Raw genomic sequence first — 27,998 nt, 5'->3', positions numbered from 1 at the left:
TCCAAATGACTCAGACTCCTAGATTTGCTCCTGGAGATCTGTTGATGGCTCAGCAGGATTCGTCCTGCTGAAGAGCTCGTTCTCAGCACCCCCTTTAGAGCCACTAAAAGATGAATACACGTTTCCAGGGCACAGTTCACACCAGGCAGATGAAGCGTGTCGTCAAAATTTCACTAGGCTGCCTAAAAAAAAAGACACTCAGGTCCAACCATAACCTTAATCTAGCAATAAACCATGTCCCTAAGAACCTCATCTACGTGTCTTTTAAACCCCCCCAGGGATGGTGACTCCACCACTACCCTGGGCAGCCTGTTCCAATGCCTGACAACGCTTTCTGGGAAGAAACCTTTCCTCATTTCCAATCTAAACCTCCCCTGGCACAACTCGAGGCCATTTCCTCTGGTCCTATCGCTTGTCACTCGTCAGCTGATCGGAGCCAGCCCAGCGAGAGCCGGAGCCGGCGGGTTCAGCCGAGATTTGGAAGCTCCGAGGGAAACGCACAGGGACAGCGAGATTCCCGGCGGGTCCCAATCGCCAAAGCCCCGGCAGCCATTGAGAGCGCGGCTGACGTGCCGGGGGCCGTTCCCACGGTGATGGCGGCCACACCGCCTCCCCTTGCCTTGAAAAATGCTTCGGGAGGATCTGGGAGGACCAGTCGCTGCCCACCGGGTGCAGGGAGGAGCAGCCAGCTTGTGTAGCGGTGAGTCCCACCCGCACTGAGCTGCAGCAGCGGGTGTGGCAGCTTGTGCAGCAGGGTGCAGAGAGCGCTTGTCGCTTGTCAGCCCAGCTAACTTACTGCCAGCGTCCCAGACTGTTGACGACCATGGTCGCCTCCAGGAGGAGAGCTTGTCTCAAACAGACGGTGGCAACGCAGACTGAGGCTCTGTCCCGAACGGTGGCTGTTCAGGTCTCTGCAGGGAGTGCCAGAGCCTGCTGCTGCCGGGCAGGGGGCCAGCACTGCACCTGTGTGAGGGGTGAGCAGGTGCAAGATCTGCTCGACATGGTTGTGAAACTTAAGGAGGAGGTTGAGACGCTGAGGACCATCAGGGAGTGTGAAAGGGAGATCGACTGGTGGAGTAACACCCTGACGTGCCAGTCGGAAAGGCCCCAGGGAGGTACCCCCCAAAAGGAGATGGACCTCCTGCGCTCTCGGACAGAGGGGAAGTCCTGAGACGGCCCCACCCTTGCTGCTGTCGGGCACAGGTAGGGGACCGAAAAGACGACGAGGGTTGGAAGCGTATTCCGGTTCGGCGTCGCGGGCAGCCCCCCTCCCTGCCTGCTTTGTCTCCCCAGGTGCCCCTCCGTAATAGGTTTGAGGCCCTGGATCTTGAAGAAGAGGGAGGTGAGGAGGTGGTGCCGAGCCTGCCTACAAGATCACGTAGGAAGAGGCGGTTGACTTCACAACTTAAGACTGCCTCTGATGAGAAAGAAAGAAGGGTGATTGTAATAGGAAATTCCCTTCTGAAAGGAACAGAGGGCCCAATATGCAGAGTTGACCCTCATCTTAGGGAAGTTTGTAGTCTACCTGGAGCCCGGATCAAGGATCTCGCTAGAGAGCTCCCCAAACTGGTGCACCCGACAGACTGCGACCCGCTGCTGGTCTTCCAGACACATGGGGAGGAAGCTGCTTCCCGTAGTCTGAGGGGAATGAAGAACGATTTCAAGGTCTTGGGAAGGATGGTGAAAGACTCAGGGGCTCAAGTGATCTTCTCTTCACTCCTTCCATCTTCGAATGATGATGTGGGATGGAATAGGAAAATTCAGTCTCTAAATGGTTGGCTCCAAGACTGGTGCTACAGGCAGGGCTTTGGATTTTTTGATAATGGTCGGTTTTATAAGACACCAGTCCGGACAGTGTCACGCGGGAAAGGTTTATGTCGCAGGGGCAAAAGGATGCTGGGGCAGGAATTAGCTGGGCTCATTTGGAGAGCTTTAAACTAGGCTCGAAGGGGGATGGGGTTGTAGCTGGGCTTGTCCCAGTGGGGCAGCATTCTAAAACTGATGAGGAGCGGGTGGCCTCCTATGCCCCTAGGGAGAAATTGGTGTGCTCTGCTCGCTCCCTGAAATGCCTGTATACCAATGTGCGCAGCATGGGGAATAAGCAGGAGGAGTTAGAATCCTGTGTTCGGTCGGGAGATTATGATCTGGTGGCAATTACAGAAACATGGTGGGACAGTTCACATGACTGGAATGTGGTCATGGATGGCTATGCCCTTTTCAGGAAAGACAGGCCAGCCAGACATGGTGGTGGAGTTGCTCTCTATGTGAGAGAACAACTACAATGTACTAAATTCTGCCCAGGAGTGGATGACGAGCGAGTTGAGAGTGTATGGGTCAGGATCAAGGGGCAGGCTGGCAGGGCTGACACTGTTGTGGGCGTCTGTTACAGGCCACCAGATCAGGCTGAGGAAGTTGATGAGGCCTTCTATGGGCAGCTGAGAGTGGCCTCGCAGTCACAGGCCCTGGTTGTTGTGGGTGATTTTAACTTCCCTGATGTTTGCTGGAAGGACCATTCAGCCAGCCAGCCACAGTCCAGGAGGTTCCTCCAGTGCATTGATGATAACTTCCTCATGCAGATGGTGGAGGAGCCGACTAGGAGAGGTGCACTGCTGGATCTCATCCTCACTAACAAGGAGGGTCTGGTCGAAGCAGTAAAGGTTGAGGGCTGCCTGGGTTGCAGTGACCATGAGATGGTGGAGTTCAGCATCTTGTGTGGCAGGAACAGAATAGCAAGTAGAATTGCAACCCTGGACTTTAGCAGGGCTAACTTTGGCCTTTTCAGGCAATTGCTGGGGGAAATCCCATGGGCAAGACTGCTTGAAGGAAAAGGGGCCCAAGATAGCTGGATTGCATTCAGAGATTGCTTCTTCCACACTCAGAATCAGAGCATCCCCACACGTAGGAAGTCAAGGAAGGGAGCCAGGAGGCCTAGGTGGTTGAATAGGGATCTGTTGGGTATGCTCAAGCAGAAGAGGAGAGTTTACAGGTCATGGAAGCAGGGGCTGGCCACTTGGGAGGAATATAAGGCTGCTGTTAGAGGATGTAGGAAGGCAGCTAGGATAGCCACGGCCTCCTTAGAATTACAGCTGGTGAGAGGGGTCAAGGACAGCAAAAAGAACTTTTTCAAATACATAGCAGATAAAACTAATAGCAGAGGCAATGTAGGCCCACTGATGAATGGGGTGGGTGCCTTGGTGGCAGAAGATACAGAGAAGGCAGAATTACTGAATGCCTTGTTTGTCTCTGTCTACTCTGCTGGAGGCTGTCCTGGGGAGCCCTGTACCCCTGAGACCCCGGATGAAGCCAGGTCAATGGAGGAGTTTGCTTTAGTCGATGAGGACTGGGTTAGGGAGCAATTAAATAGTCTGGACATCCATAAATCCATGGGTCCAGATGGGATGCATCCACGGGTGCTGAGGGAGCTGGCTGAAGTCATTGCTGGACTGCTCTCCATCATCTTTGCCAAGTCTTGGGAAACGGAAGAGGTGCCCGAGGATTGGAGGAAAGCAAATGTCACTCCAGTCTTCAAAAAGGGCAAGAAGGAGGACCCGGGTAATTATAGACCGGTCAGCCTCACCTCTGTCCCTGGGAAAGTAATGGAACAGCTTGTCCTTGGTGCCATCTCAAGGCACATCAAGGATAAGAGGGTCAGCATGGCTTTACCAAGGGTAAGTCATGCTTGACCAACCTCATAGCCTTTTATGAGAATGTAACAAGGTGGATGGATGATGGCAGAGCGGTAGATGTGGTCTACCTTGACTTCAGTAAAGCCTTTGACACAGTCTCCCACAGCATCCTCACAGCTAAGTTGAGGAGGTGTGGTCTAGACAATAGAGTAGTGAGGTGGGTTGCAAACTGGCTTAAGGAGAGAAGCCAGAGAGTGGTAGTCAATGGTGCGGAGTCTAGTTGGAGGCCAGTATCTAGTGGAGTGCCCCAGGGGTCAGTACTGGGGCCAGTATTATTCAATATATTCATTAACGATTTCGACGAGGGAATTGAGTGTACTATCAGCAAGTTTGCTGATGACACTAAGCTGGGAGGAGTGGCTGACACTGGAAGCTGTGCTGCCATCCAGCGGGACCTGGACAGGCTGGAGAGTTGGGCGGGGAATAACCTAATGAAATTTAACAAGGGAAAGTGTAGAGTCCTGCATCTGGGCAGGAACAACCCCAGGTTCCAGTATAGGTTGGGAAATTACATATTAGAGAGCAGTGTAGGGGAAAGGGACCTGGGGGTCCTGGTGGACAGCAGGATGACCATGAGCCAGCACTGTGCCCTTGTGGCCAGGAAGGCCAATGGCATCCTGGGGTGTATTACAAGGGGGGTGGTCAGTAGATCGAGAGAGGTCCTCCTTCCCCTCTACTCCGCCCTGGTGAGACCACATCTGGAATATTGTGTCCAGTTCTGGGCCCCTCAGTTCAAGAAGGACAGGGAACTGCTGGAGAGGGTCCAGCGCAGGGCAACAAAGATGATTAAGGGAGTGGAGCACCTCCCTTATGAAGAAAGGCTGAGGGAGCTGGGTCTCTTTAGTTTGGAGAAGAGGAGACTAAGGGGGGACCTTATTAATGTTTATAAATATATAAAGGGTGAGTGCCATGAGGATGGAGCCAGGCTCTTCTCGGTGGCAAACAATGATAGGACAAGGGGTAATGGGATCAAGCTGGAACACAAGAGGTTCCACTTAAATTTGAGAAAAAACTTCTTCTCAGTAAGGGTGACAGAGCACTGGAACAGGCTGCCCAGGGAGGTTGTGGAGTCTCCTTCTCTGGAGACATTCAAAACCCGCCTGGACATGTTCATGTGAGACCTCACCTAGGCGTTCCTGCTCCAGCAGGGGGATTGGACTAGATGATCTTTTGAGGTCCCTTCCAATCCCAAACATACTGTGATACTGAGAAGAGACCAACACCCTCCATGCACCTGTAACTGGAGGTAGTGGAGGTCTCAGTTGCAGACAGTTGCTGGGAAAGCCATCCTTATATCCCAGAGGACTCCAGTGGGTTCCTCTTGTAGCAGACGTTGAGAGGACAATAAACATGATCCAACAGAAGAAGGCTGGACATTTTTAGGCAGCTGTCAGCAGTGCAAACCCACTAAATTCAGTAGCTCTGGGTGGAAGTGGCAGCGCTTACAGTCAAAATACACCCTGAAAGAGAAGCCACAATCCAAGAGCCAATTCATATGCTCATGGCAGTTTCTTGATCATCAAATGGCAGGAGGGACCTGGGGGACTTGAAGCCTTAGGATGTGGGAATCTGAACACCTGTGTCATCTGCGCCTGAGCCCAGCTCAGCATCCCCCAGTGATGTGCCCAGAGCAGCACTGGAGAGAAGCACAGGACTCCATCCTCATCTTTGGTTAACTGCATGAGATTAATTTCTAACCCTTTCCTGGATGCTTGTTTCAATTTTATTTCATTTAAAAGAAAGGGGACAATGAAATGGTGAAGGACAAAAGTTCAGGGAAGGCATGAATGTGGAAGAAGGACAGCTGTGTTTAGGGGACAACTATTGAGCAAGAAGATCGGGAAGTGGTTGCATTTTGTCATTGGTTTGAGGAAACAAAGCAGCAACACGGGCGGTGCAAAAACCACGGTGAGGACCTTGAGGAAGCAGATTTTGGAGGAGGAGAAGAGAAGGGTTGACACCAGGAACAAAAGGAGAGTCCCAAAGACCCAGCCATTGGGGAGAAATCTTTCCTCCAGCGCACAGGATGGAATAGCTCAGAAGGTATGTGCGGGTTAACAATTAATTCTCCCCAAGCTCTGATTTCCCTGCCCACGGACTGCTGTTCAACCGGCCCTCCAGAGCAGACAGAGCAAAGACTCCTTCCTCAGAGGTCCCTCCAAAGGTGGGCAGAAAAGCAAACCAGCTGGAGGTTCTGCTGAGCTCTTTCTCCCTTTTATTAGAGAAGGTGCTTTGAGAGACAGAGCTGGAAAACCGCTAGAGAAGGAAGGAGGACAGACACTGTGTAGGGCATGTGGTGAAAGCTCCTGAGCCTTTTACACCTGGGAAGTGAAGCGGGGCTTATTTCCGGGGACAGTTGTTGTTAAACAGAGAAACCTGCTTCATCCCATAGAGCCGGGTCAACTCATCCTCTAGCTGCCCCAGCGTGAGGAGCCGGACCTGATTCTTGTCATTCTCAGCAATGACTGCCCAAGATTTCCTGTGGTCGGTGTCCACCTCACAGCAGGCACTTGACCAGAGGTAGCTGGGTATATTAACCCTCCTATTGGCGATATAGTTGTTCCCAGGCACGGCACCCACGACGACATAGGTGGTCTTGCATCCCTGGGTCTTCATCTTCATCGTTTGCTCCTCATAGTTCTTCCAGGCGCCGCCATTCAGTGTCTCATTCTGGGGAACTATGTTGGTGAGGGTGAAGGTGGCCGACTTGCTGCTGGAGTCGGAGTGATGGCAGCTGGGGTTCAAATGGCCACGGTTCAAACCCACCAGGTTCTTGTAGTCTTGGAGGACAGCCTGGCTCTTACTGAGCTGATCAAAGTTGATGTGGAATTTCTTTAAGAGGGTCTCCTCTGTTTCCATAGTTTTGGGATAATTTAGACCCACCAGCTTGATAGGTAAAGACAAGAAAAAACTGTTAGTGTTGAGGATGCGAGCAATCATAAAAATGATAGAATAATAGAATAGTTTGGGTGGGAAGGGAAATTCATAGGTCATCTAGTCTAAACCCGGCCATAAGCAGGGACATCTTCACCAGCTCAGGTTGCTCAGAGCCCCGTCCAGCCTGGCCTGGGATGTCTCCAGGGATGGGGCAATGTAGCAGGTTTCCCTGGAGCAGAAGTCCCTGGGTGCTGAGCACCCGTTTTTTGTCATCTCAGTGTATGAAAATGCATGAATCAGACAGAAATCATAAAGCTGCCCCTCCTTGACAAACACAAGAGAGAAATGTGTTTGTCTCTTATATATATATATAAAATATATAAAGCTCAGAATTTGACTGCTCTCGATTTGACTTGTGACCTTTAAAATCCAGCCTGAGCTGGGAGTGTGGGTGGACACACAAGACAATGAGCATTTTCCACTCTCAGGTTTGAAAGGTGACTTTGGTGAGACATCTCCCCTGTCACATCTGGTTCTTGTTCCTCCCTTCTTCACATCTTACATCTACCCAGAGCTCTCCCATGTTCCTCCCACTCTAATTAATCACATCCAACCTTCATCACCTGCATCTAATCACATTGTCATCAGCCCTGGTCTTTGCTCTGTTCAGCCCCATTTCCACAGTCTTTATGAAAGGTTTTCCTGCCTATTTTTAATGCAATCTGTCAGCACTGTAGAGTTTTACAAGCTTAGAGAAAACAAGTGGACAGATATCCTCTTTGAAGGATGGGTGTTTTAGGGAGTCCTCGAAGGTGGACAGAATGAGGAGAAGAGCTGTGGAGCCCACAGGGAGATGTATTGGGCTATAGCTCACTGTGAGGATGAAACTTTTTTGCTCAGTAAGCAAAAAATACTTCAATGGAAGTGGGATCTGGTAGTGCAGTGCTAATGTGTCTCAGAGCTGATCTGTGCAAGGGAGTACAGATATGTTCCTTCTGCAGCATCACTGAAAATAAGTTAGAAATGATCAGCCTCTTGAGGGAGCTCAAAGTCCCCCAAGAGACTTAGGGAACCAAAATACCATGAAAAGACCTCTGAAGACAATTAAAAAAAACATGGATTTTGCAGCTGGCTTGGGTACATGGTCCAGGGAAGAGGAGACAGAAGTTTTTGTCCCCTCAAAATCTGGAGGCTGCAGGTGCAACACCGAATTAGTTGCTTGAGTCCATGTGAGTAAATGTGCATTTTTTTCATAACTATAACATTTTTCTTTTCTTATTTAAGGAAACATATTTAGCTTTCCTCTGGAACAGGCCATATGGCTGCCTTCTATGGCTCATTTTCACCTAAATCCCCTACTGCTGATGCATCCCTAGCAATCACTTGAATTTCCTCTTCTTCTGTTCCATAATTTGCATGTGCTTTTTTACTGACGGTCTGGGGTTTGTCAGAAGGATGTTTGGGAGGACTCTATAGTTTGCAGAGATCCGTGTGTCTGGTGGACCCTTCTGACCCAAGCCTGAGGCAATGGCAGGATGGGGCAAGTGCAGGTGGATGGAGAACATGCACTTCTGGCTTGGCTGATACTGGTCCTACTCACTTTCCACTGCCTGAAATGTCACTCCATAAACTCACCCAGTGTTAACCTAATGCTCTCATTGCTGAGTGCCCCTGCCTAGACTTTTTCACTGGGTCATCTCACTCAATTCTGAGTTTCTTTCATGCCATTTAAAAAGCCAAATTCACTCTTTAACTGGGAGCAAATAAGTTGTCAGGAATGTAAAACAGCTCAGGGTGGAGATGAGAGCCCAGCACAGTTGGTCCCTCAAATCTGACTGCCATTGGATGTCTTTTCCCCATTGTTCGGTCCCCTACCACAGCATGGGACAGAGAAGGGGGGGTCATCTGACTTAACGTAATGTAAATTAATGTAACATAATGTAATGCAATTTGACTTAATACTCCTGTGAGGTCAATGCAGAAAAGTGGGCACTTTTAGGATATGACTCATCCTCCTGCTGATGTCTCAGATGCATTGGAGGCCCCCGTGTGGTTAAAGTGTTTGAAGTTAGATGAGACGAATCCCATCCAGCGAGTCCATTTGCATGTGCATGGGGGTGGGAGGAAAAAGAAGCCTGTGGTTAAATGCTGCAGTTAATGTTTTAATGACTGGAGGGTGATGTGCAATGAGAGAAGACACTCACCTGGGGCTCAAGCAGCCACGTTTTGGGTCTTGGGCCAGATGCAGGCTGGTAGAGGTAAGCAGAATACACTGGGATCCGCCTGTTCCTGTCGTACAGGGTGGCAAAGTGATAGCGGTTCTGGTAGCGCTGGCAGATCCAGGCTGGGTTGTCTGGCTTCAGGGCTTCATTTGGTGGGGTTCCCCGGAAGAAAAACTGAGGGCATGAGTGTTCAAAGGATGTCACCACCTCGCTGTGTCCCAGCCAGAAGCAGCTCGCTGAGACCTGCAGCAGCAGCAGCAGCAGCATCGCGGGGAGGATTTCAGGTGAAGAGCTCTTGCTCACCTGGAGGGAAAACGAGGAGAGACATTCAACTTGGAGGAAGCTCATCATGGCCTGGAGTCATTTCTGTGCTTGTGGAACATGGATGTTAGAGGAGGGGGGCTGTGAGAGACCAAGGAGGGAACAACTTTCTGCCTTCCTGGATATGGAAAAATCAACAGGGAAATAAGGATGACATTTAAAATAAGTTTCAGCTGCCTAGAGTCAGTAACAGTGGGAGACTTTGGCCTGTCGAAGGAGGGATCCAAACCCACCCTGCGTCTAATCAGCTCACACAGCAAAGTCTTCTCAGAACTGCAGCATGGTGTTGGGACAAGGACACCTTTTCCAGCCGATTTGTGTTCGGCGAGAGCTCAGCTTTTGCATTGGCACTGGAGAAAAAAGCCTGAAGCAACCAGGGGTTGGGAGCCCCTACATCTCACTCCCTTCTGCTCTGAGGACCTTTCCACTGCAGAGGACCTGTAGCCAGGCACATACTCTGCTCAGCCACCTGCGATGCTGAGCTGGGCTTTAGTTTCTTGGAGGATTAGGAAAGGAAATAGCAGATGCTTCCTACACATCTCTAGTCCCATCCATGTCCACACAGACATGCAGCTCTTCCATAACTCCTCTGTGCTCGCAGCAGGGTTAGCGTCCCCCAAAGTTAGGTCAGATGTTTAACACAAAGTGGTCCAACTTAAGGTCCTGACCCCCAGACATTGGGAGGTGTTTGTCCTGCTACTTAGCTTGCATTTTATGGTTGTTCAACCCGAAACATCTAGGAACAGCATTCCTTCTTCCAGGTTTTGATCTGAGCATCATCAAAAGTGAAATTTTTCCTGGATCCCATCTGATTTTATTATTTTATCAAAGACCCGGGATCAGCTCATGTGGTGACAGTTCCCCAGCTTGTCCCAGTCTCTTTTGCATCTGTCCCTTTCATACTCTCCAAATGTTTACCTTTCTGTCCTTGAGTTTTTTTCTCAAGTCATTCCTTCTGTGCTTGTCCTCTATAATACAAAATGTTAAAGAGCTGCAAAATACAGTGTATGTATAAGATCTCATTTTCTTCTTGGAGGGGGGACATTAGAGCTCAGCAACTGCAGCTCAACCTTTGATGTATTTGTTCTGAAGGTAAAGGAAATACTTCAAAATACTTCAAAACAAATACTGCCATCAGTGGTGAGAAAGGAGCAAGAACTTACCCTGAAGTAGAGTCTTAGAACAGGCAGCTGAACCGTTGTTTCACTCTTTGCCCTGCAGAACTGGTCATCTGAGCCCTCAAGAGTCCCTCTGCAATATAAACCCTGTCATAATTTTGCCCCTCCTCATAAAAGAGGAAACTCACAGAAAAGAGAGAATCCCCATTGTTGTTATTCAGGGGAGATTTGTTCATGACTGCCCAGAAATGGGGTGGCATTTTCTGTTTGCTGTTTTCTCAGGATTTCTCCCAAGCTCGCCGACTTGCACCATCACGTGTCGAAAGCAGATAACTGTGTCTGGTGACTTTCATTTCCTCATTCCCCACAGGGCACCGCTGCTGCTCTCACAGCACCTACACGCGTTTCTGTGCCCAGCAAACCATCTCTGGTGGCATTAGACCAACCAGCCTGTCTCTGAGTACACACAGATGCTCACAGTCTGCTCTTCAGCCTCTCAGGATATAATTAATATGATCAGTGTATGTATTTTCCCCTTGCCTGATTGCAAACGCTTCACAGCAGCACTGATTTAACACCATCCTACACATCCTGGGGACACAGCTCGGTCTCTTGTTGCTGCTTTACAGCCACTGCTGAGCCCGTGTTCAAATGGGATCCCAGTCTGCCCAGAAAGGAGGGGTTTGGACACAGGTTTTCTGCCCTTAGGAGTGAGCAAAAGAGATTTGACGGGATGAATACAGAGAAAATAGGTTTGGTAGGCTGTGTTGTCCTCAGATTGCAGAGGGAATGGTCTCTGGACGGCTGGAGGAAAGATGCTGATTTCCTATATTATCAGTGGGGTGGAAATGGGCCTAAAGGTTGTTATTTATAGTGACCAAGAATCATCAGAAATGGGTATGACAAAAGTCAGGGACTCCAAGAAGGGTCCCTTGCCCTGAGCTGCACATTGGGGCAGAGTTTAAAGCAACATTTTGTACAAATGTTCATTAAAAACTGCAGAGACAATGAGCATTTTATCTTGAATTTTATAGAAATACAGAGCCCTAGTCCCCAGGCCACATGCTGCGCCTTATCCTACATATCTCTGAAGCCCAAGGGTTCAGTTTCTCTGATCTAGTAAATGATCGCTCCTGCACCCCAGTCAAACCATTAGTGGGAAGCACTGGATTTCACACCTTGATCTCTGTCCTCACCCTCCACGTCTGATCTTGCTATAGCACATTGTGTCAGTGCAAGAGCTTGGCTCTTGGAAGCTCGTCTCAAGGTGTTTGAGCAATGGGATTCTAGGATTCTAGCTCAAAGCAGCATTTGATGGACATTTCTGAAGAAGAATAGCAAAGTGCTGAGCTTGATGTCCAGGCAATCCTTGTTGGTCCTCTGCTTTTAACACAGTAAAGTATCAGGTCGTGTTTGGAGCGCTGTCACTCACAAAAAATCGTTATATAAAGAGATTTTTTTTTTTTTTTAAAAGGACTTAAAATACCCACAGTGAAACAGGAAGCAGCCCCAGCAGATAGCAGTAGCACAATCAGTACCCAGCTGTGATATCAAAAAATGCAATGGAAACATAGATCAAGACTCCAAAAGGCCTGATGGTGAAAATCCCACACAAAGCAATTCACCGCAAGCCAACCTTGGATAACAAGAAGTTTTTTCCATGTAACTTGCTTCAAAAAACAAGCTAACCTGGGTTAACTCGTGCAGTGGACCAGTGAAACTGTTTAAAATCCCTTTGTGGGCACTTTTCTTTTGGAAGTGGAGGAAAATTATTCCAATTTAGTTGTGAACAAATGACCAGTGCGAACGAAGCTGAACTCTTCCACTTGTTCAGAGTTTTAACTGATCTGGACAAAATTTCGTGAGTGTATCCAAAAAATGTACTGTGTCTAAAATAGAGGTAACAGTCCAGGAAAACTGCAACAAGTTGGTGAAATAACCAGGAGAATGAACCTCTCATCCTGGTCTAGGAGGTCATGCTTTGCATTTCACTGATTTTTATAAAGACTCTGCTCTAATGCTTAATATCTGGCGCTATTCTGCCTTCCAGGTCAGTGTAGGCAGTGCCTACGTGTTGTCCAGAGCTGGGCACTTTCTGGGTGGAAAGGTGATGTGGCTGGTGTTGACTGAGCTCTCCTGCACGCCAGCTCCCATGTGGCCTGTCCCGTAAGACAAACTTTCATTTCTTCAACTTGTAAAGGTCAGAGATGGAAAAATCCTATTGGTGGTGCAAAAACCACGGTGAGGACCTTCAGGAAGCAGATTTTTGGAGGAGGAGAAGAGAAGAGTTGATGCCAGGAACAAAAGGAGAGTCCCAAAGACCCAGCCATTGGGAGAGAAAGCTTTCCTCCAGTTCACAGGATGGAATAACTCAGAAGGTATGTGTGGGTTAACAATTAATTCTCCCCACACTTGTAATTATCAAACAGTGGCAATGGTGAAAGGGTTGATTAAAAGCTCATAGCCTGGGTGTCCAGGCAAGATGGCACTGCACCCTTATATTCCCTGAATTATCCATGATTCCACTTGAGTAACAGGTAACATAACATTGTAGGATCAACTGTGCAGCACTTGAGGGTAACAAGATTCATTCATTCCCACTAATATTTGGCCTCCAAACCCAGAGAGACTGTAATAAATGGCAGTTCCTGGATGGCAATGCTTGGTGGACACCTCCAGTCCTGGGTGTCCTCACCCCATGGTGATTAGAGCTCCACCGGGCAGGGGTGAGCACACACATGATAGGAGGTGAGGTTCAGAAGATGCTGAGATTTGAAGACGAAAGCTTTACGGAGGAGCAGAAGGGAGGGAACCCACAAAGCTCTGCAGGGGCTGAAGTGTGTGAAAGGGAAACTGCTGCATCTGGATGGGTGGTTTCTCACTCAGGGGTGGGGGAAATGCATGGCTGCAAATCACTTGCTGGGCAGAGGGTGTAAGTCACGTTCAGAGGGTGGCACGGAGCTACTGGTGTGACTAGGGATGATCTGCTACTGCTTGGAGGATCTTCCCAGCTGCCCCAGGCATGGGGATTTGGGCTGCTAATCTCTTGTTTCTGGGGTGGGGGCAGAAGAAAGGGACTCATTTCTTTTCCGTTTCCTGGAGGGCATAATGAGGGCTTATTTTCTATTCTTCGCAGCAGAGAGACACCGCCTGTACACATCTTTTTGAGGAAAGGAAGCTCCTCTCCACACAGCCCACATCTTGCCCAGGATGGAGAAGGACAGGGCACAACCTTGGAGCCATTCATTTTCTGCAGACATGCCTAGAAATTGTCCTCAACGCTCTGCCGGCAGCCCCAAGTGCCTTTACGCAGCGGGAGCCCAAACAGGGTCTGTCCAGGGAGGAGAAGGGGTTTGTAATTCAGTCCCCTAAATCTCTCTTACCTCAGTCATTCCCAAAGCAGACTACAAAAGCAAACACCTCCAGTTATCAGAGCATGTCACCAAGACACGGGTCACTGACCAACTGACGTGACATCACGTTGCAACTCAGCACAAAGGTGAATTTTCAGAGGCTTTTTGCACCGTGACAGGAGAGAAATGCTTCTGTGCAAAACACAAAGACGTGACTAACGTCCTACATACATTGCAGTTGCTTGCTGAAGGTTGTGATGAAGGCTTGTGATAGTTGGGCTTGCTCAGCAGGCTGTGCACTTGGGAAGAGGATGGCTTGTGACAGGTAGCATTTGTCAAATATGCTGTCCCCTGCCACAGTATAAAAAGGACATAAAGCTACTGGAGAGTGTCCAGAGGAGGGCCATGAATTTGGTGAAGGGTTTGGAGGGGAAGCTGGATGAGGAGAGGCTAAAGTCACTTGGTTTGTTCAGCCCAGAGAAGAGCAGACTGAGGGGAGACCTCATAGTGGTTCCAGCTTCATCACAAGGGGAGGAAGAGGGACATGGCTGAGCTCTTCTCTTTAGTGACCAAGGACAGAACTCAAGGGAATGTCAGGAAGATGTGCCAGGGGAGGTTCAGGTTGGACATGAGGAAAAGGTTCTTCACCCAGAGGTGCTGGACACTGGAACAGGCTCCCCAAGGAGGTGTCACAGCCCCAAGCCTGACAGTGTTGAAGAAGAGACTGGACAACGTCCTCAGACACACGGTGTGAACTGTGGGGTTGTCCTGTGCAGGGACAGGAGTTGGACTCGATGATCCTTGCGGGTCCCTTCCAACTCAGCACATTCTATGGTTCTATGCAGCATCACCTCAGAAGGATTCAGACTCTGAATTATTGAACTCTTGTTGATGTTCATTGGCCAACACAAGTCCCATGAGTAAATCTCAACCACAGATGGGAAGCAGAGGGAAGTTTTACCTCCTGTGTTTTCTGAGCCAGAAAGACCTCGGTCATGCACAGGAAATCTGCTGACTGGGACTGTGTGGGGTCATCAGCACGGACATGAACGATGAGAAAGTGAAAAGCAGAAGCTGAGAAGGTCACGACCATTTCTCACCCCTGAATGTGAAAGAACTGCAAATTCTCCTTTTAAACAGACATCCCGGTGCAGTCAAGGGATGGGAGCAGCACGGTGCCTTGGTAAGCTGTTCTGATCTGCCCAGCGCTGGCAACCAGCGAGCGGCTCCCGGGCACCGTGCCCGGCCACCTCCTGCCAGGCAGAGCCCTGCCTGCTGTGGGATGAGGGCAGGAGGATGCTGCAAATCCCGAATCCCTCTTGGGAGGAACTGCAAGAAACAGTGCTCAGTTTTATCAGGGCGTGGGGCGGATGAAGCCCCGCGGGCACTGCAGGCTGATCTGGGGGGAAGCAGATAAGAAGCCCCATTTCCTGGAGATGGAAGATGAATAGGCAGATGTGTCTTGGCCCTGCAGCACACCCAGCATGCCGAGCATTATTTTCCATCGTTTCCTGGTAGCAGCTTTCTCCTGTAGCAGTGCTGGTAACGGGCAAAACCATGCAACACCTACAGCAACACACCAGCTAGGTCCACTGACAAACCCCAAGGAGGTATCTCCCATGCAAATACCTCTCTGGCCAGAAAAACTCTTTACTTCTTTTGATGAGGACCTGGCAGAGAAGAATGGCTGGTTGGATGCCTGTCCTTGAGTTTTGTCCTTTGCAGAATGTGGCTTTCTCATCCCTGCATCCCTCTGGTCCTCATGGTGATCTCTGGAGGTACCAAGGGATGCCTGGGGGTGCCGCAGCCAGGGCAGGATCTGGGTCAGGTTGTCCATGACCATCCGTGGGAATGGGTATCTGTAGCTTTCTGCCAGGCTATATGATATTTGTTTAAATCCAAAGGACCTTAACTGCAGTTACCAGCACAAACGAGCACTGTGCATGAAAGAGCATCGACAGCAGCTCTTCACCTGAAAAAAGACCCATTGGACTAATTTTCCTTGCTTTTTCTTCCATGTAAAAACAACGTCTGAGCAGACTTGGTGTCCAAGTGGAGCCATCTAGCACTAGGCCAATCAGTGCAGTTCTGGCTCAATTTTCACACCTCACCCCTGCAAGATTTTCCTGCTCAGCCCCAGGTAACAGGAGACAAGGGCAGGAACAAGACCCAGGTGCCACGACAAAGAGCAGAGGATAAAAAAACCAACAGCATTCCTGCAGCCAGCTCTTACAGCTGTCTCTAAAACCAACCTAATTTACTTTTTATTGCTTGGATTAAAGTGAGCTTGCATTTCAATTCAGAGCTGCTGCTGCAAGTTGGGGTCCCAGCGATGAAACAAAACAACAGTGCTGAACATGTGAAGGCAGGATGTTTAATTCTGCTGCTAATGGGAGCCCAGAAACCTCGTTAAAAGTCAACCAAACAAGATGAGCTATTGCAGCAGATGAGTAGCAAACCCAGATGAGTTGATATAGCAACTGAAGGGGACAGCAAGTGAACCTGTGTCTCTTAAACTCACAGAACGGTTGAGGTTGGAGATCATCTGGTCCAACTCCTCAATGAACCATCTTCTGATGGTTCGTTGTTCCTGGGCTAATTCCAGAGCAGACCAGCTTCAGATGCAGCGTAAAAGCAGATGCAGTTAAATCACACCCATGTGGCCTTTCCTGAATTCAGTGAGGCATGGAGCCACCTGCTTAGCAGGTCTTTGTCCATCCTCTCACTTTCAGACAACCCTTCCCATACTGAGGTGGACCAAGAGGCTTCTTACATTGCAGCAGAAAACAAGGGTGTTCTCTGACTGACATTTTTATCCTTAATTCTTCTCTGATAGCAACCAGAAGAGCACAAGTCTTTCTAACAGCAGTCCTGCCTGCAACCAGGCCCATGGGTTCCTCATCATGGGGACCAAGAGACTTCAAAGGTTTGGTTTGGCTAGTGACTTGGGTATCTTAGCTAGGATGAAGCAGCCTTTGCGATGTGTTCCTCTGTACATGGGTTTGTCAGTACAACACAGTACCAAAGTACAGTTTTCAACCTCCTTGTTCTTAAAGAGCAAAAACGTTCAGACTCCTCTTTCTTAAAAAATAAAATAGCAGCTGCACTTGTTTTTGCTGCAGGAAGTTCTCATTAACTGTCAGAAAAGAAAGTTCCTTTTAAACACAAGGCATCAGTTACCACTTCTTGGTTTTTGCTTTGCAATCACCATCGGAGCCGTTGCCATATCGCATCTTTCTTTGTGCCTGTAATCTGGCCTGGTGCTGCTCCAGCAGAAAACAACACCCTCCAGAGTTACAGGACCTTCAAGTGCCAGAAACAAAATACAACACTATTATTTTCTTGAAGTAATTCTTCTCTTCCTCCCCTCTCCTCTCCCTCTCCCCTTCCCTTCCCTTCCCTTCCCTTCCCTTCCCTTCCCTTCCCTTCCCTTCCCTTCCCTTCCCTTCCCTTCCCTTCCCTTCCCTTCCCTTCCCTTCCCTTCCCTTCCCTTCTCTTCCCTTCCCCTTTTCCCCTGGGCAAGTCATTTTGCCTGGATGTCTCTCCTTCCTCACTCAAATTACTACTGATACCAGTTATTTTTAGCTGTTGAGCTAAAGATCTAACAACAGCTCATATTTTATCTCCTGTTTCCAAACCAGCATTTAATACCAGACAAACAAAACGATTTCCTCAATGTAATGATGTTCTGTGTACCACGAACCTTCCATTGCCCTCCCTTTGCTGGTGATATTCCTTCCCCTCTGTGCTTTTCTGTTTATCTCTACTATGGCCACACATTTGGAAACGCCACCAGAAAGGACCAGTTTAGGTGTCTGTGATGCGCATTCGTCACCTCGGACTAGAAGTGCCTGAGCTGTCTTCCAGCTCTCCCCAAACTGTGGAATCACCACCTTCAGCCCAACAAATAATCACCAAGTGCAACCCCAACACTGCACAGCTCTTCTTCACTCTTTGCACTTAATAATGAGCTGAGCAAACAGCAGTTAGAGAAAGATCTGGAGTTACAAAACCCCAAACCACAATTATTTATTTCACAGCATGACAGAATTCAGGTTTGAGTCCTTTCAAGGTTTCCATTGGGTTTTTAATCCAACAACATGGGCACAACACATGGGAATAATCTTGCTGGTGGCTCCCCACGGAGATGCCCTTGAGATGCATTTTGAGATGCCCCTGTAGAGCTGGTCCAGCTCTGGAGCCCTCGGTACTGAACAGACATGGACCTGCTGGAGAGGGACCAGAGGAGCCACAGGAATGATGCGAGGCTGGAACAGCTCTGCTGGGGACGGGCTGAGAGAGCTGGGGTGTTCAGCTGGAGAAGAGAAGCTCCAGGGAGAACTTATTATGCCTTTCCAGACTTAAAAGGGGCCAATAAGAAAGATGGGGACAGACTTTTTAGCAGGGCCCGCTGTGATATGAAAAGGGGTGATGATTTTAAACTGAAGGAGATTCAGGCTAGACATGAGGAAGAAATTTTTTACACTGAGAGTGGTGAGAGCCTGGCCCAGGTTGCCCAGAGAGGTGGTGGATGAACCATCCCTGGAGACATCCCAGGCCAGGCTGGACGGGGCTTTGAGCAACCTGAGCTGGTGAAGATGTCCCTGCTCGTGGCAGGGGTGGCACTGGATGAGCTTTGAAGGTCCCTTCCAACCCAAACTATTCTATGACTTCCTGATTCTCTCATCTGAGAAACATTGTTCCTGATCATCCAAGTTGATATTTTAATCTTTTGCCTTCTGCTGACATCCCGCCCTCCCCCAGAAACCCAGAGGCACCACGTGCATCCTTCATCCCTGTCCCCTGCCTTTTCCCGTGACTGAGATCCTCTGGCATGGTTTAGCTAAGAAAATGCTCCAAATTTTCTCTGCAGGAGAGATGGGATTGAGAAAAAAACAGCAAGTTCACCTCTACCCTGTTATACTGGCAGAGACCTATAGTCTCACTCCGGCCAAAGCAGCAAGCCCTGGCATTTACCGGCTGCATGACCTGCTGTGGGAGACCCGCAGTGAGTGAGGCATGTACTGACATGGGCAGAGCTCTGGCAGAAACGTTCAGTATGAACTAAACTCCTGGCAGCTGCTGGTGAATAGGTTGACTTTGTGTCAAAAACCTTTCAGAAGCAGCAGACAACAGGAGAAATTTGCAGGATGCGCCTCTTTCCAAACATGCTGGGAAATGATCCTGATCTGCAGCTGATGAACACTCAGAGGAGCCTTCCCTAGAGATGTGGGTGGGCTTAAGGTGGACTGTGGCCAAGCCAGACCCATGGGATTGTTCATCACGTACGTGGAGACAAGCCCAGCACACAGGGAGAGGAGGGGAATTCTCCACATCTCCAGAACCGAAGGGGGAAATGACTTTTTTAGTTCCTCATCTTCACACAGAAGAAAATCTCCAGGTCTCAGAGGAGCTGGTTTGGACAGCAGCCTCCTCTGTGGGTGCTGTGGTTTCCGTGAGCGTGTCCTGCATGTCCCCCTGGGTGCACTGACCGGCAGCACTGCCAGCGCTGAGCACAGACACCACAGACACCCCTCCAAGGGCAATTCGGGGCCCCGTTTCCTTCCTGACATCTTGTACCTCCCCTGGCCCCCACCTGTGTCCTCACACACCCAGTCCTGCCAGTTAACCCATCCCTGAAGAGTAACTCCAGCGAGGGTCATGGCAGAGTGATGCTCTGCCTAATAAACACACTGTCCCCAGAGGCGTCTCCTCTGCAGGTGCCCGAAATCCACAGCCAACCATGTTGGCTCAGATCCTGCACTGTGGGGTGTCCGTGAACCCCACCTGAGCCCCCAGTGTCAATGGCAGCTCAGCACTGGTGAGAGGCACAGCAGAGAGGGGACACAGGATTCACCTGGGGGGTCATAACCAGTCAACACAGCCCAGCATCACTTCACAGAATCATGGAATCAAAGAGTTGTTTTGGTTGGAAGAGACTCTCAAGATCATCAAGTCCAAACACTAACTCATGTCCCTAAGAACCTCATCTATGTGTCTTTCAAACACCTCCAGGGTGTCAGGTACTGATAAAGATAATGGCCAAAACATTGTGGCAAAGCGGTTCATCCAGCCACAGGGGATGATAAATTCAGTATAGGGTGAATTGTGATTTATCTATCAATGACAAGCTAACAAGCCACAGACCAGGCCAGCTGGCCCATACAGGAGGTGGGGATGAAGGGCACATAGCTCCACTTTCTGATATGTCCAGCATGGCACAAAGGGAAAACCTGAGGCCCCTCGACATGGCCCGAGACCCGTTGATCTTTCGCAACCACCCCTTCCCCCGGACTTTCTCTCTTTCACAATAACACCTCCACAAAAGACCAAAAGTTACGCAAGCAGGCAACCCAGAGGGCTATAAAGGCCACTGGCGGCACCCATCCACCATCCTGAGGACCACTCTGCCCACCAGTCTCGCCACATGAACTGAACAAGACACCAGAGGATGCTGCACATCACTGGAGCAGAGACTGCGAACTCCATCACACATAAAGCGGAGCCATAAAGATGGTGAAATCTTTCTCTCCCATATTTCTACCTTTTTGCTTTCCTTTTTATAAGTAACATAGTACTATAAGATTTACAGCCCTGCATATGTCTCAAACTTTTAATGTTTACCAGTTGAACCTACAATCATGTAAATCCTTCTGCCACCGAATCATATACCATTTGGGCCAAGCTGCAAAAATAAAAGCCGTTTGTTTGCAGACCTTAAGTAGTGTGTGTACTGCTTTCCAACCAAAGGGGACCCATGAATCTGAGTCACTTCTCCCCCCAACTCATGCCAGAGGCTGAGATGTGACACAGGGATGGCCCTGGGCAGCCTGTTCCAATGCCCAACAACCCTTTCTGGGAAGAAGTTTTTACCAATATCCAACCTCAACCTCCCCTGGTGCAACTTGAGGCTGTTTCCTCTCATCCTCTCACTTGTTTCTTAGGAAAAGAGACCAACACCCTCCATGCTCCAAGCTCCTTTCAGGCAGTTCAGAGATCAGAAGGTCTCCCCTCAGCTCCTGTTCTCCAGCTGAACCCCCCAGGTCCCTCAGCCGCTCCCATCACACTTGTGCTCCAGCCCCTCACCAGCTCCATTCCCTTCTCTCAACTCGCTCCAGCACCTCAAGGGCTTTCTTGTCATGAGGGGCCCAAAACTGACCCCAGGACTCAGGGTTTGGCCTCCCCAGCACTGAGTACATCAGGTGCTCCCTTTCCCTGTGGCTTTCATCCACCACCCTTTGCTGGAGCTCTGCCCAGCCCAAGGTGAGGATGGTGTTCCCTTTCTCCAGCAGTCGAAGATGCCCTGGGTGGATGCTTCTGCCCATTGTCCCAACACCACTGGCTCAGAGCAGCCCTGGTGACACCAGCTATGCCAGACCAGCTCCATGCACATGGTTCTGCTTCCCTCTAGTGACAAGGTGGCCTCACATCAGGAGAAGCGAAGGCTGTGGCACAGCTCCATCTGCAGAGAGGACCGCTCTTCCCCTTGGCCTGTGGAGACGTGGCCCTTGGGGGTTGGAGCCCTTGTTGCCTACCCCAAAGATGCGGGATGGGAGCACGTCTGTCCCCAGTCAGCTGTGTAGAGCACAGCATGAAGTATTCTGAGTCCACATAAATGATTCTGATGTCTCTCTCCATGACCTCTGCCCGTGCCTGCTCACGGGGACAGCTGGTGGGAGATGTGACCCCTTCACACACACAAGCCCACCTCCAAACAAACTCCTTCAACCATTTATGCCCATAGTCCTTTTCCTAACACGGCATCATGGAGCAGCTACAAGGAGATGGGTTAGAATGAAGCTGAACTCCAGTCTGGTGGCAAGAACACTCAGATGGGAAGATTTCCAAATTCCTTCTTTCATTTTTGATAAAACACCCAGAACTCATTTACAAATCACGGGCTCAAATCATGCTCTTTTGGCTTCTCTTGGTAGGGTCTCTCCTACTGTGGCCAAAAGCAGCCACGTCCTAATCAAAACAGCTATTCTCTACGCTTTCTGCAAGACACAATCTCTGCAATATCTCTCTATAGACTGTTTTAACCCCAAAGCTTCTGTGCATGAAGCAATGTCTTCAAGAAATCTTCTATTCTAGGCTCTCCCCATTGCTTTATGCTGTATATTCACAGCCATAAGATCCAGACTGCTCCTCAAGCAGCTTTGAACGTACTATCTATGCAATTTTAGTCTTCCTCCAAGGTTGTTCTATGATCCAAATGGCCACTGGCCCTGTGATGCTCCCAGCATGCCTCACCTTATACCCCCAAATGCTTTTTGGGGCTTTTGAGGCTATTTATCCTGGTCCCTGAGGCCCACCAGCTATCACACGGCATTGCCCATTCTCAGCCCAGGGTAACTCGATATTTGCAGCTCACTTCTCCTTGCCTGAGATTCCTTGCCCTCTCATCACTCAGGGACGGGCACCTGGATCTGGAGGGAACATCTCCAGAAGCTCCATGTCCCCACAGCAACACCTTTGCTTGGTGGACACATGAACCATTGCTCCTGGTGCCTCTCGTAGCCGGGTCCTGCCGCCTCGGCTTGCTCACCAGTGATTTATCTGCTGGCTCGCATTGACTCTTTGCCTTTTGGTCGGCCACTCCTGCATATTTATTCAGCAGGAGGCAACTTCCCTTTGCCACATAACTGTTTCTGTTTCTGCTTAATTTTCTGCTTCATCACCACCTTGTTTCGGGAAAAGGGGCTTTTCAGGGAGGTTCTCTGTGGATTTTCTGCATGTTCAGTTTATCAGCTGCCCTGTCCTTTCCCCTTTGTTGCTGCTTCCCCCGAATTTACACATTCCTCAGAGAAAATTGATTCAGCACCGGGGTTTATTTTTGGCTTCCAGCTGTCGGGCTCCTCGCAGCTGCCTGGATCTGGCGTCATCCCCTCTGCTCCCCAGCGCCACGTCTCTCCTCCTCCTCATTTTCCTCCTGCTGCTACTCCTGACCTTATTCCTTCATCCTCCTTCCCTGCTTGCTCCTCCGTGCAATGTCTGGCTAGTTTTTAACAAGACAAGTGTGCCCCACTGGCAATAAACACAAGCCAGAGGGCAGGAGCAGCATGGGGGAGGTTTTACACAGCAAAAATCTGGAGTTGGGACTGGAGAACTGGCTTTGGTACCAGGTTTAAGGGTTGTCACCAGCTCCCTGATCCAGGCTGAGCACACTGGACAACGGGTTCAAGCCCATCCTTAAATATTCGCTCATGGGTTAGCGCTCAATAGCCTCCCTTTCCATTTTTATTCTCTTGTCTCCTCTGTGTTTGGAAAGGATAAAAAGTCAGTAGCTGTAATTTAACAGACCTGCCACAGCGTGTACAAGGTTTCCTGGGCGCCAGGGTGGCTTTGACCACAGGGCTCCGGGAAGGACCCCGTTAGATCCAAAGCATCTGCTGTCTTTGAGTCAGTGAAACCAGCAGAGTCACGGAGACGTGGGGGGTGGAATTTAGGCAGCTTGATGCCAACTGCAGCTCCTAAAGCCAAAACTGTAAATCCCCAGCTCAGCTGTTACTTAATCCCAGAGGCATCTCAGTTCTGCAGATGCCCAGACTGAAACACAGGAGGTTCCATCTAAACATGAGGGGAAACTTCATCACTTTGAGGTGCCAGAGCCTGGCCCAGGCTGCCCAGAGAGGCTGTGGAGTCTCCTTCTCTGGAGACATTCAAACCCGCCTGGACACCTTCCTGTGTGATCTGCTCTGGTGAACCCGCGTTAGCAGGTGGGTTGGACTGGATGATCTCCAGAGGTCCCTTCCAACCCCAGCCAGTCTGTGATTCTGTGATGCTGTCTGGGCGGATGGCCGTGCCCCAAGCAGTGCTGGGGAGCTCCTGAAGCCTGATCCCCACCTCATCCACCTTCCTGGATGTACAAACCCGTGCAGGGTCTCAGCAGAGGAGTTTAGTCGCTTGGTGCCCTCCAGACCACCCACTCACAGGAGAAAAGCCCAGGACTGGTGTTCCTGGAGTGACTTGGACATGGGACTCGGTGGTGGTGGGCAGAGATCGACCCTCCTTGCTCAGGTAACACTCTGAGCTCAGGTTCAACTCTCCAAGGCAAGTTTTTCCATATTTTTATAGAATCATTTTGGCTGGAAGACACCCTTAAGACCATCAAATCCAACCATAACCTTAATCTAGCACTAAACCATGTCCCTAAGGACCTCATCTAAACGCCTTTTAAACGCCTCCAGGGATGGTGACTCCACCACTGCCCTGGGCAGCCTGTTCCAATGCCCGACAGCCCTTTCCATGAAGAAATTTTTCCTAATATCCAATCTGAACTTTCCCTGGCACAACTTGGGGCCATTTCCTTTCGTGCTATCACTTGCTACTCTCCTCCTTCCCATTTTCCAGCCTCTTTTTTTGCAGTGAGGACTCCAACCCTGACACAGCCTCTCTGTGCCTCTCACTACACACTGTCCCCAGCCCAGCTGGCACTCACTTGCCCTTAGCACAAGTGGTGCTTGTGTCTCCAATTTGGATGATTATTGACCCAAATTCACAGGTGTTTTGGGCATTTTCTACTTCCCAGGTCCAGAAGCTCCAACCTCAGAGTTAGTCCTGGACTATGCAACCACATCAGTTTTGTAGCCCTGCAAAGCTCAGGTTTATGCAGATGCAGGCACCAGGCAACACGCCTCACTTAGCCAAATGACTGTTTTTCCCCATTTTGCCCTGTAAATAGGTTTTGTTATGATTCCAGTTCTTTCCGGGGCTGCAAGAAATAGCTGGGAGCACAGATCCAATCCCAAGGGGACTCTGCTAGAAGCAAGATCCTTTTGCATCTTGTTTGCAGTGACATTTGTGCTAGGTTTAATGTGGGCCATGGGGATATTTACAGCCTTCTCATTAGAACATCATTTAGTGCTAAGCCAAGCACCTTCTAGAAACCTGAATATGTCACAGAATGTGCTCTGAGATTTGGGATCCCATAAAAATAAGGCTCACGTGGTCCGGTCTGCTACAAAGCACAAAGTACATCACCTTCTGTTTTCCCCGGGCCTGAATTAGCTCTGCCATAAATCTGCACAGCTGGTTTTTCTCCACTAGGTTGCAGCATTAACTATTATTTTTCTGTCGTTAACAAACTGAAAAAACACCCAAATCTGGGGCCTTTTTTTAATAGGCAGCTCTGCATTGTCACCCCTCCGTGCCCTCCCGGCCACCACATGGGGTTCCTGGTGACTCAATGCTGGTGGTGGGACCATCAGAGAGATTCCCCCAGGGTCTCTGCAAAAGCACCTCTGTTCCTATTTGCATCTGGGCTCGCCCTGTTCATATTCATTGTGAAATTAAAAGTGAAAAAAATAATAAGCAATAATTACACCGCCAGCACAAAGAAGCAGAGGAAGGGGTCAGATGAAAGACCACCAATGAACTCCCCGTTACCTCTCTTTCCAGACAGCTCTTTCGCCCCGGAGCTGACGGTGATGATTGTCAAGTTCTTGCTGCCAATTTACAGCTTCATAATCATTTTTCATCCTGACGCTTCACAGGTCTTATTAAAGTCGCACCAAACTCAGTCTAAAAAGAGGCACAGAAAGTCACCTGGGCAGGAGATGGAGCCGAGTCTCATGGGGATGCTCGTGGTGGGGTGTCATCCCCTGCAGATGTGCCCTCACCGGCCGGAGGAGAGCGATGGATGCTGTGGCTGCTGCCCTGGGTTTGGGAGAGCAGGGTGTGAAAAGAGGGAGTTGCTGCAGTGGGTTTCTGTTGCTTTTGCTATGATTGAGGGGTGCAAATATGAGCCAGCAATGTGCCCTGTGGCCAAGAGGCCAATGGTCCCTGGGGTATGTTAGGAAAGTGTGACCAGCAGGTCAGGGAGGTTGTTCCTCCCCCTCTGCTCTGCCCTGGGGAGGCCACATCTGGAGTTCGGTGTCCAGTTCTGGGCTCCCCAGTTTAAGAAGGACAAGGAGTTACTGGAGGAGTCCAGTGGTGGGACACAAAGATGCTGAGGGGTCTGGAGCATCTTTGTGATGAGGAGAGACTGAGAGAGCTGGGGCTGTTCAGCTGGAGAAGAGAAGCTGAGAGGGGATCTCATCAATGGTTATAAATATCTCCAGGGTGGGTGTCAGAGGATGGACCAGACTCTGTTCAGTGGTGCCCAATGACAGGATGAGGGGCAACGGGCACAGACTGAAGCACAGGAGGGTCCGTCTGAATATGAGGAGAAACTTGTTTCCTTTGAGGTGCCAGAGCCTGGCCCAGGCTGCCCAGAGAGGCTGTGGAGTCTCCTTCTCTGAGACATTCAAACCCACCTGGACACCTTCCTGTGTGATCTGCTCTGGTGACCCTGTGTTAGCAGGTGGGTTGGACTGGATGATCTCCAGAGGTCTCTTCCAACCCAAACCGTCCAGTGGTTCTGTGAACTAATAAGGAGAAAGCCCTGTGCAGTCCTGAGGAGGCTGACAGGTGAGCTAAGAGCTGGCTATGAATACTCCAAGGGTGACTGCAGAGACACAAACTCCACTGTGCCAGACTGTAATAAAAGGCATCAGCTGCAAACAGAGGCTTGGGAGGCTCAGGTTGGAAGTAGGATAAGGCTCTCACTGTGAGGTAGCGTTGCCTGGGCAAAGAGACCCCCTGAGCTGGTGCACCCCCCATCCTCAGGGCTTTAGGACCTGGTTAGACCAAGTCACAGCTGACAGCCTGGCTACAGTCCTGCTCCGAGTGGAAGGCTGGATTTGAGATGTCCCTTTGACCCAGCATTTCTGGGTTTGATTAAAAATAACTGCTTTTCCTGCTTCTGAGCGTCTTTGAGCTGCTTTCGTGTTGTCTCCGCAGACCTGAGCTCTCCTGCATGCCGGCTTACGAAATGTTGTTGTTTCCAACAGCAACGGCGACGCAGAGCTCGGGAGGGGAAGGAAGCAGCGAGGAGAAGCGCAGGAATCCCCTGCGGCAGCGGGAAAAGCCTGGACAGATGTGTGTGAGGTTCTCTTGGGAGCCACCCAGGCATTGCTCCGTGATGATTCACCACCCCTCCTGCCCCCAAGTCCTTCTCAACTCCCTCCTACTCAAACCCACATGGAGGGGCCTTCCAAGGTCTCAGCCCACTGGTGCCTTGATCACCTCCTCTGCTCCTGTCCTGCACTCGGGATCTTTCCTTTGGGTGTTCACAAGCCACTGGCTAATGCAGCCAAACAAACCACAGAATCATTTTGGTTGGAAGAGACCCTCAAAATCATTGAGTCCAACCATTAACCCAACTCTGGCACTAAACCATGCCCCTAGGAGCCTCATCTATGTGTCTTTTAAACTCCTCCAGGGATAGTGACTCCACCACTGCCCTGGGCAGCCTGTTCCAATGCCCGACAGCCCTTTCAGGGAAAAAAACAATTCCTAATATCCAATCTAATCCTCCCCTGGTGCAACTTGAGGCCACTTGAGGCCATTTCCCAACCCCAGGACATCAGTTTCCCATTGCTTTCTTCTGCCAAAGCCAAGCGTGATGTCCTGAGGGTGGAAGGTATTTTCAGACACAGGACATGGTCACCCAGAGCCTGCCTGGAAAGAGGGTTCTGTGGGCACAAATAAAAGGTGGATGTGCCGAAAGCTCCTGCTTGGAGGGAGCCCAGGACACGTTGGGTCCATGTGTGGATGGGTACAGCCGTGCTTGGGACAACTGGCAGCACAGAGTGTTCGGAACTGCTGGGTCCCAAAGCCTCTTTAACAGCTCATGAGGAGTGTTGTGGCCTCATCCTCAGGGTTTTCCTGGCATTTAACCACGTCCCACAAGTACAAGCTCTTCCCAACGCAATAGATACACGCTGAGCACAGCCGGCAGCACCGCTCACCCCGCTCCCCCTGCCTCCCCGGCCCTCCCGAGGGGCTGGTCTCTTCTCCACACATAATTCTTGCACAGCCGCCTCTGCCGAAGCACCAACAGACCCAGGCCCTGAGCACCGAGTCCATTGTGGAGGTAAGAAAGCAGGTTTTTCTATTCGAGATGCAGCTTCTTTGTGCTGTCCTCGCTCTGCAATGGGCTCCGTGGAAGTCAGGCAGGGTAGGAGAGGTGAAGAGATCTCCACATCGCTCAGATGTACTTCGGTTTTAATGATGTCCTGTTATTCCTCGCTTTTTACCTGCAGTGACCTTCCCTGACTCCTTGTTTACTTTGCAGAAGAAGAGAACGCTTATTGCGCAGAGCCGAGTTCAGCTCGAGCTTTTCAGCCCAGCGATCAAAACACTTGAAACCTAAGAGCAGCATTTGAATTTAAAAATCGTAATTAGAGTGCCCAACAGGCAGAAGTTGGAAGAGGGCAATAAACAAAGCAGGGGGGTGGAAGGAAACAAAGAATGGCATGAGAGGAATCCATGCTTTGAACAGATCCTGAATGTCTTGCGCTGGCTGCTTCAACTGGGCACCCAAAATTAATGGATTATTTGACCTTCATTTCTCCGTTCTCTGGTTTGTAAAGCAGA

General features: G+C 50.0%; 1 protein-coding gene and 1 long non-coding RNA gene across 3 annotated transcripts; one reads left to right on the top strand and one right to left on the bottom strand.

Moving 5' to 3' along the window:
• Positions 1-149: 149 nt before the first annotated feature.
• On the top strand, positions 150-12,426 carry LOC309443631. Of its 2 annotated transcripts, none has more exons than XR_014184834.1 (3): positions 150-700; positions 10,595-10,745; positions 11,699-12,426. It is a non-coding gene; the product is annotated as an uncharacterized lncRNA (long non-coding RNA). The 2 variants fall into 2 exon arrangements; XR_014184835.1 differs by lacking the exon at positions 150-700 and adding an exon at positions 7,388-7,792.
• Positions 5,387-10,417, bottom strand: LOC309443566 (endonuclease domain-containing 1 protein-like). Its single transcript, XM_082060617.1, has 3 exons — positions 10,270-10,417; positions 8,768-9,088; positions 5,387-6,572 (listed from the first exon to the last, which is right to left on the bottom strand). Exons 2-3 carry the CDS (start codon positions 9,050-9,052, stop codon positions 6,027-6,029), a joined length of 831 nt encoding a protein of 276 aa, XP_081916743.1. The 5' UTR covers positions 9,053-9,088; positions 10,270-10,417; the 3' UTR covers positions 5,387-6,026.
• Positions 12,427-27,998: the final 15,572 nt, after the last annotated feature.

This window comes from Streptopelia decaocto (assembly GCF_964273445.1).
Source record: "Streptopelia decaocto genome assembly, chromosome: 1".
NCBI lineage: Eukaryota > Metazoa > Chordata > Aves > Columbiformes > Columbidae > Streptopelia > Streptopelia decaocto.
Note: the sequence above shows the minus strand (reverse complement) of the source record. Positions and strands in the feature narration are given on the sequence as shown.

Coding starts and splice junctions, on each gene's coding strand:
- LOC309443566 (XM_082060617.1), bottom strand. CDS start 9,052: ATGCTGCTGCTGCTGCTGCTGCAGGTCTCAGCGAGCTGCTTCTGGCTG. Junction 6,573..8,767: donor CGTGGCTGCTTGAGCCCCAG/GTGAGTGTCTTC, acceptor TTACCTATCAAG/CTGGTGGGTCTAAATTATCC.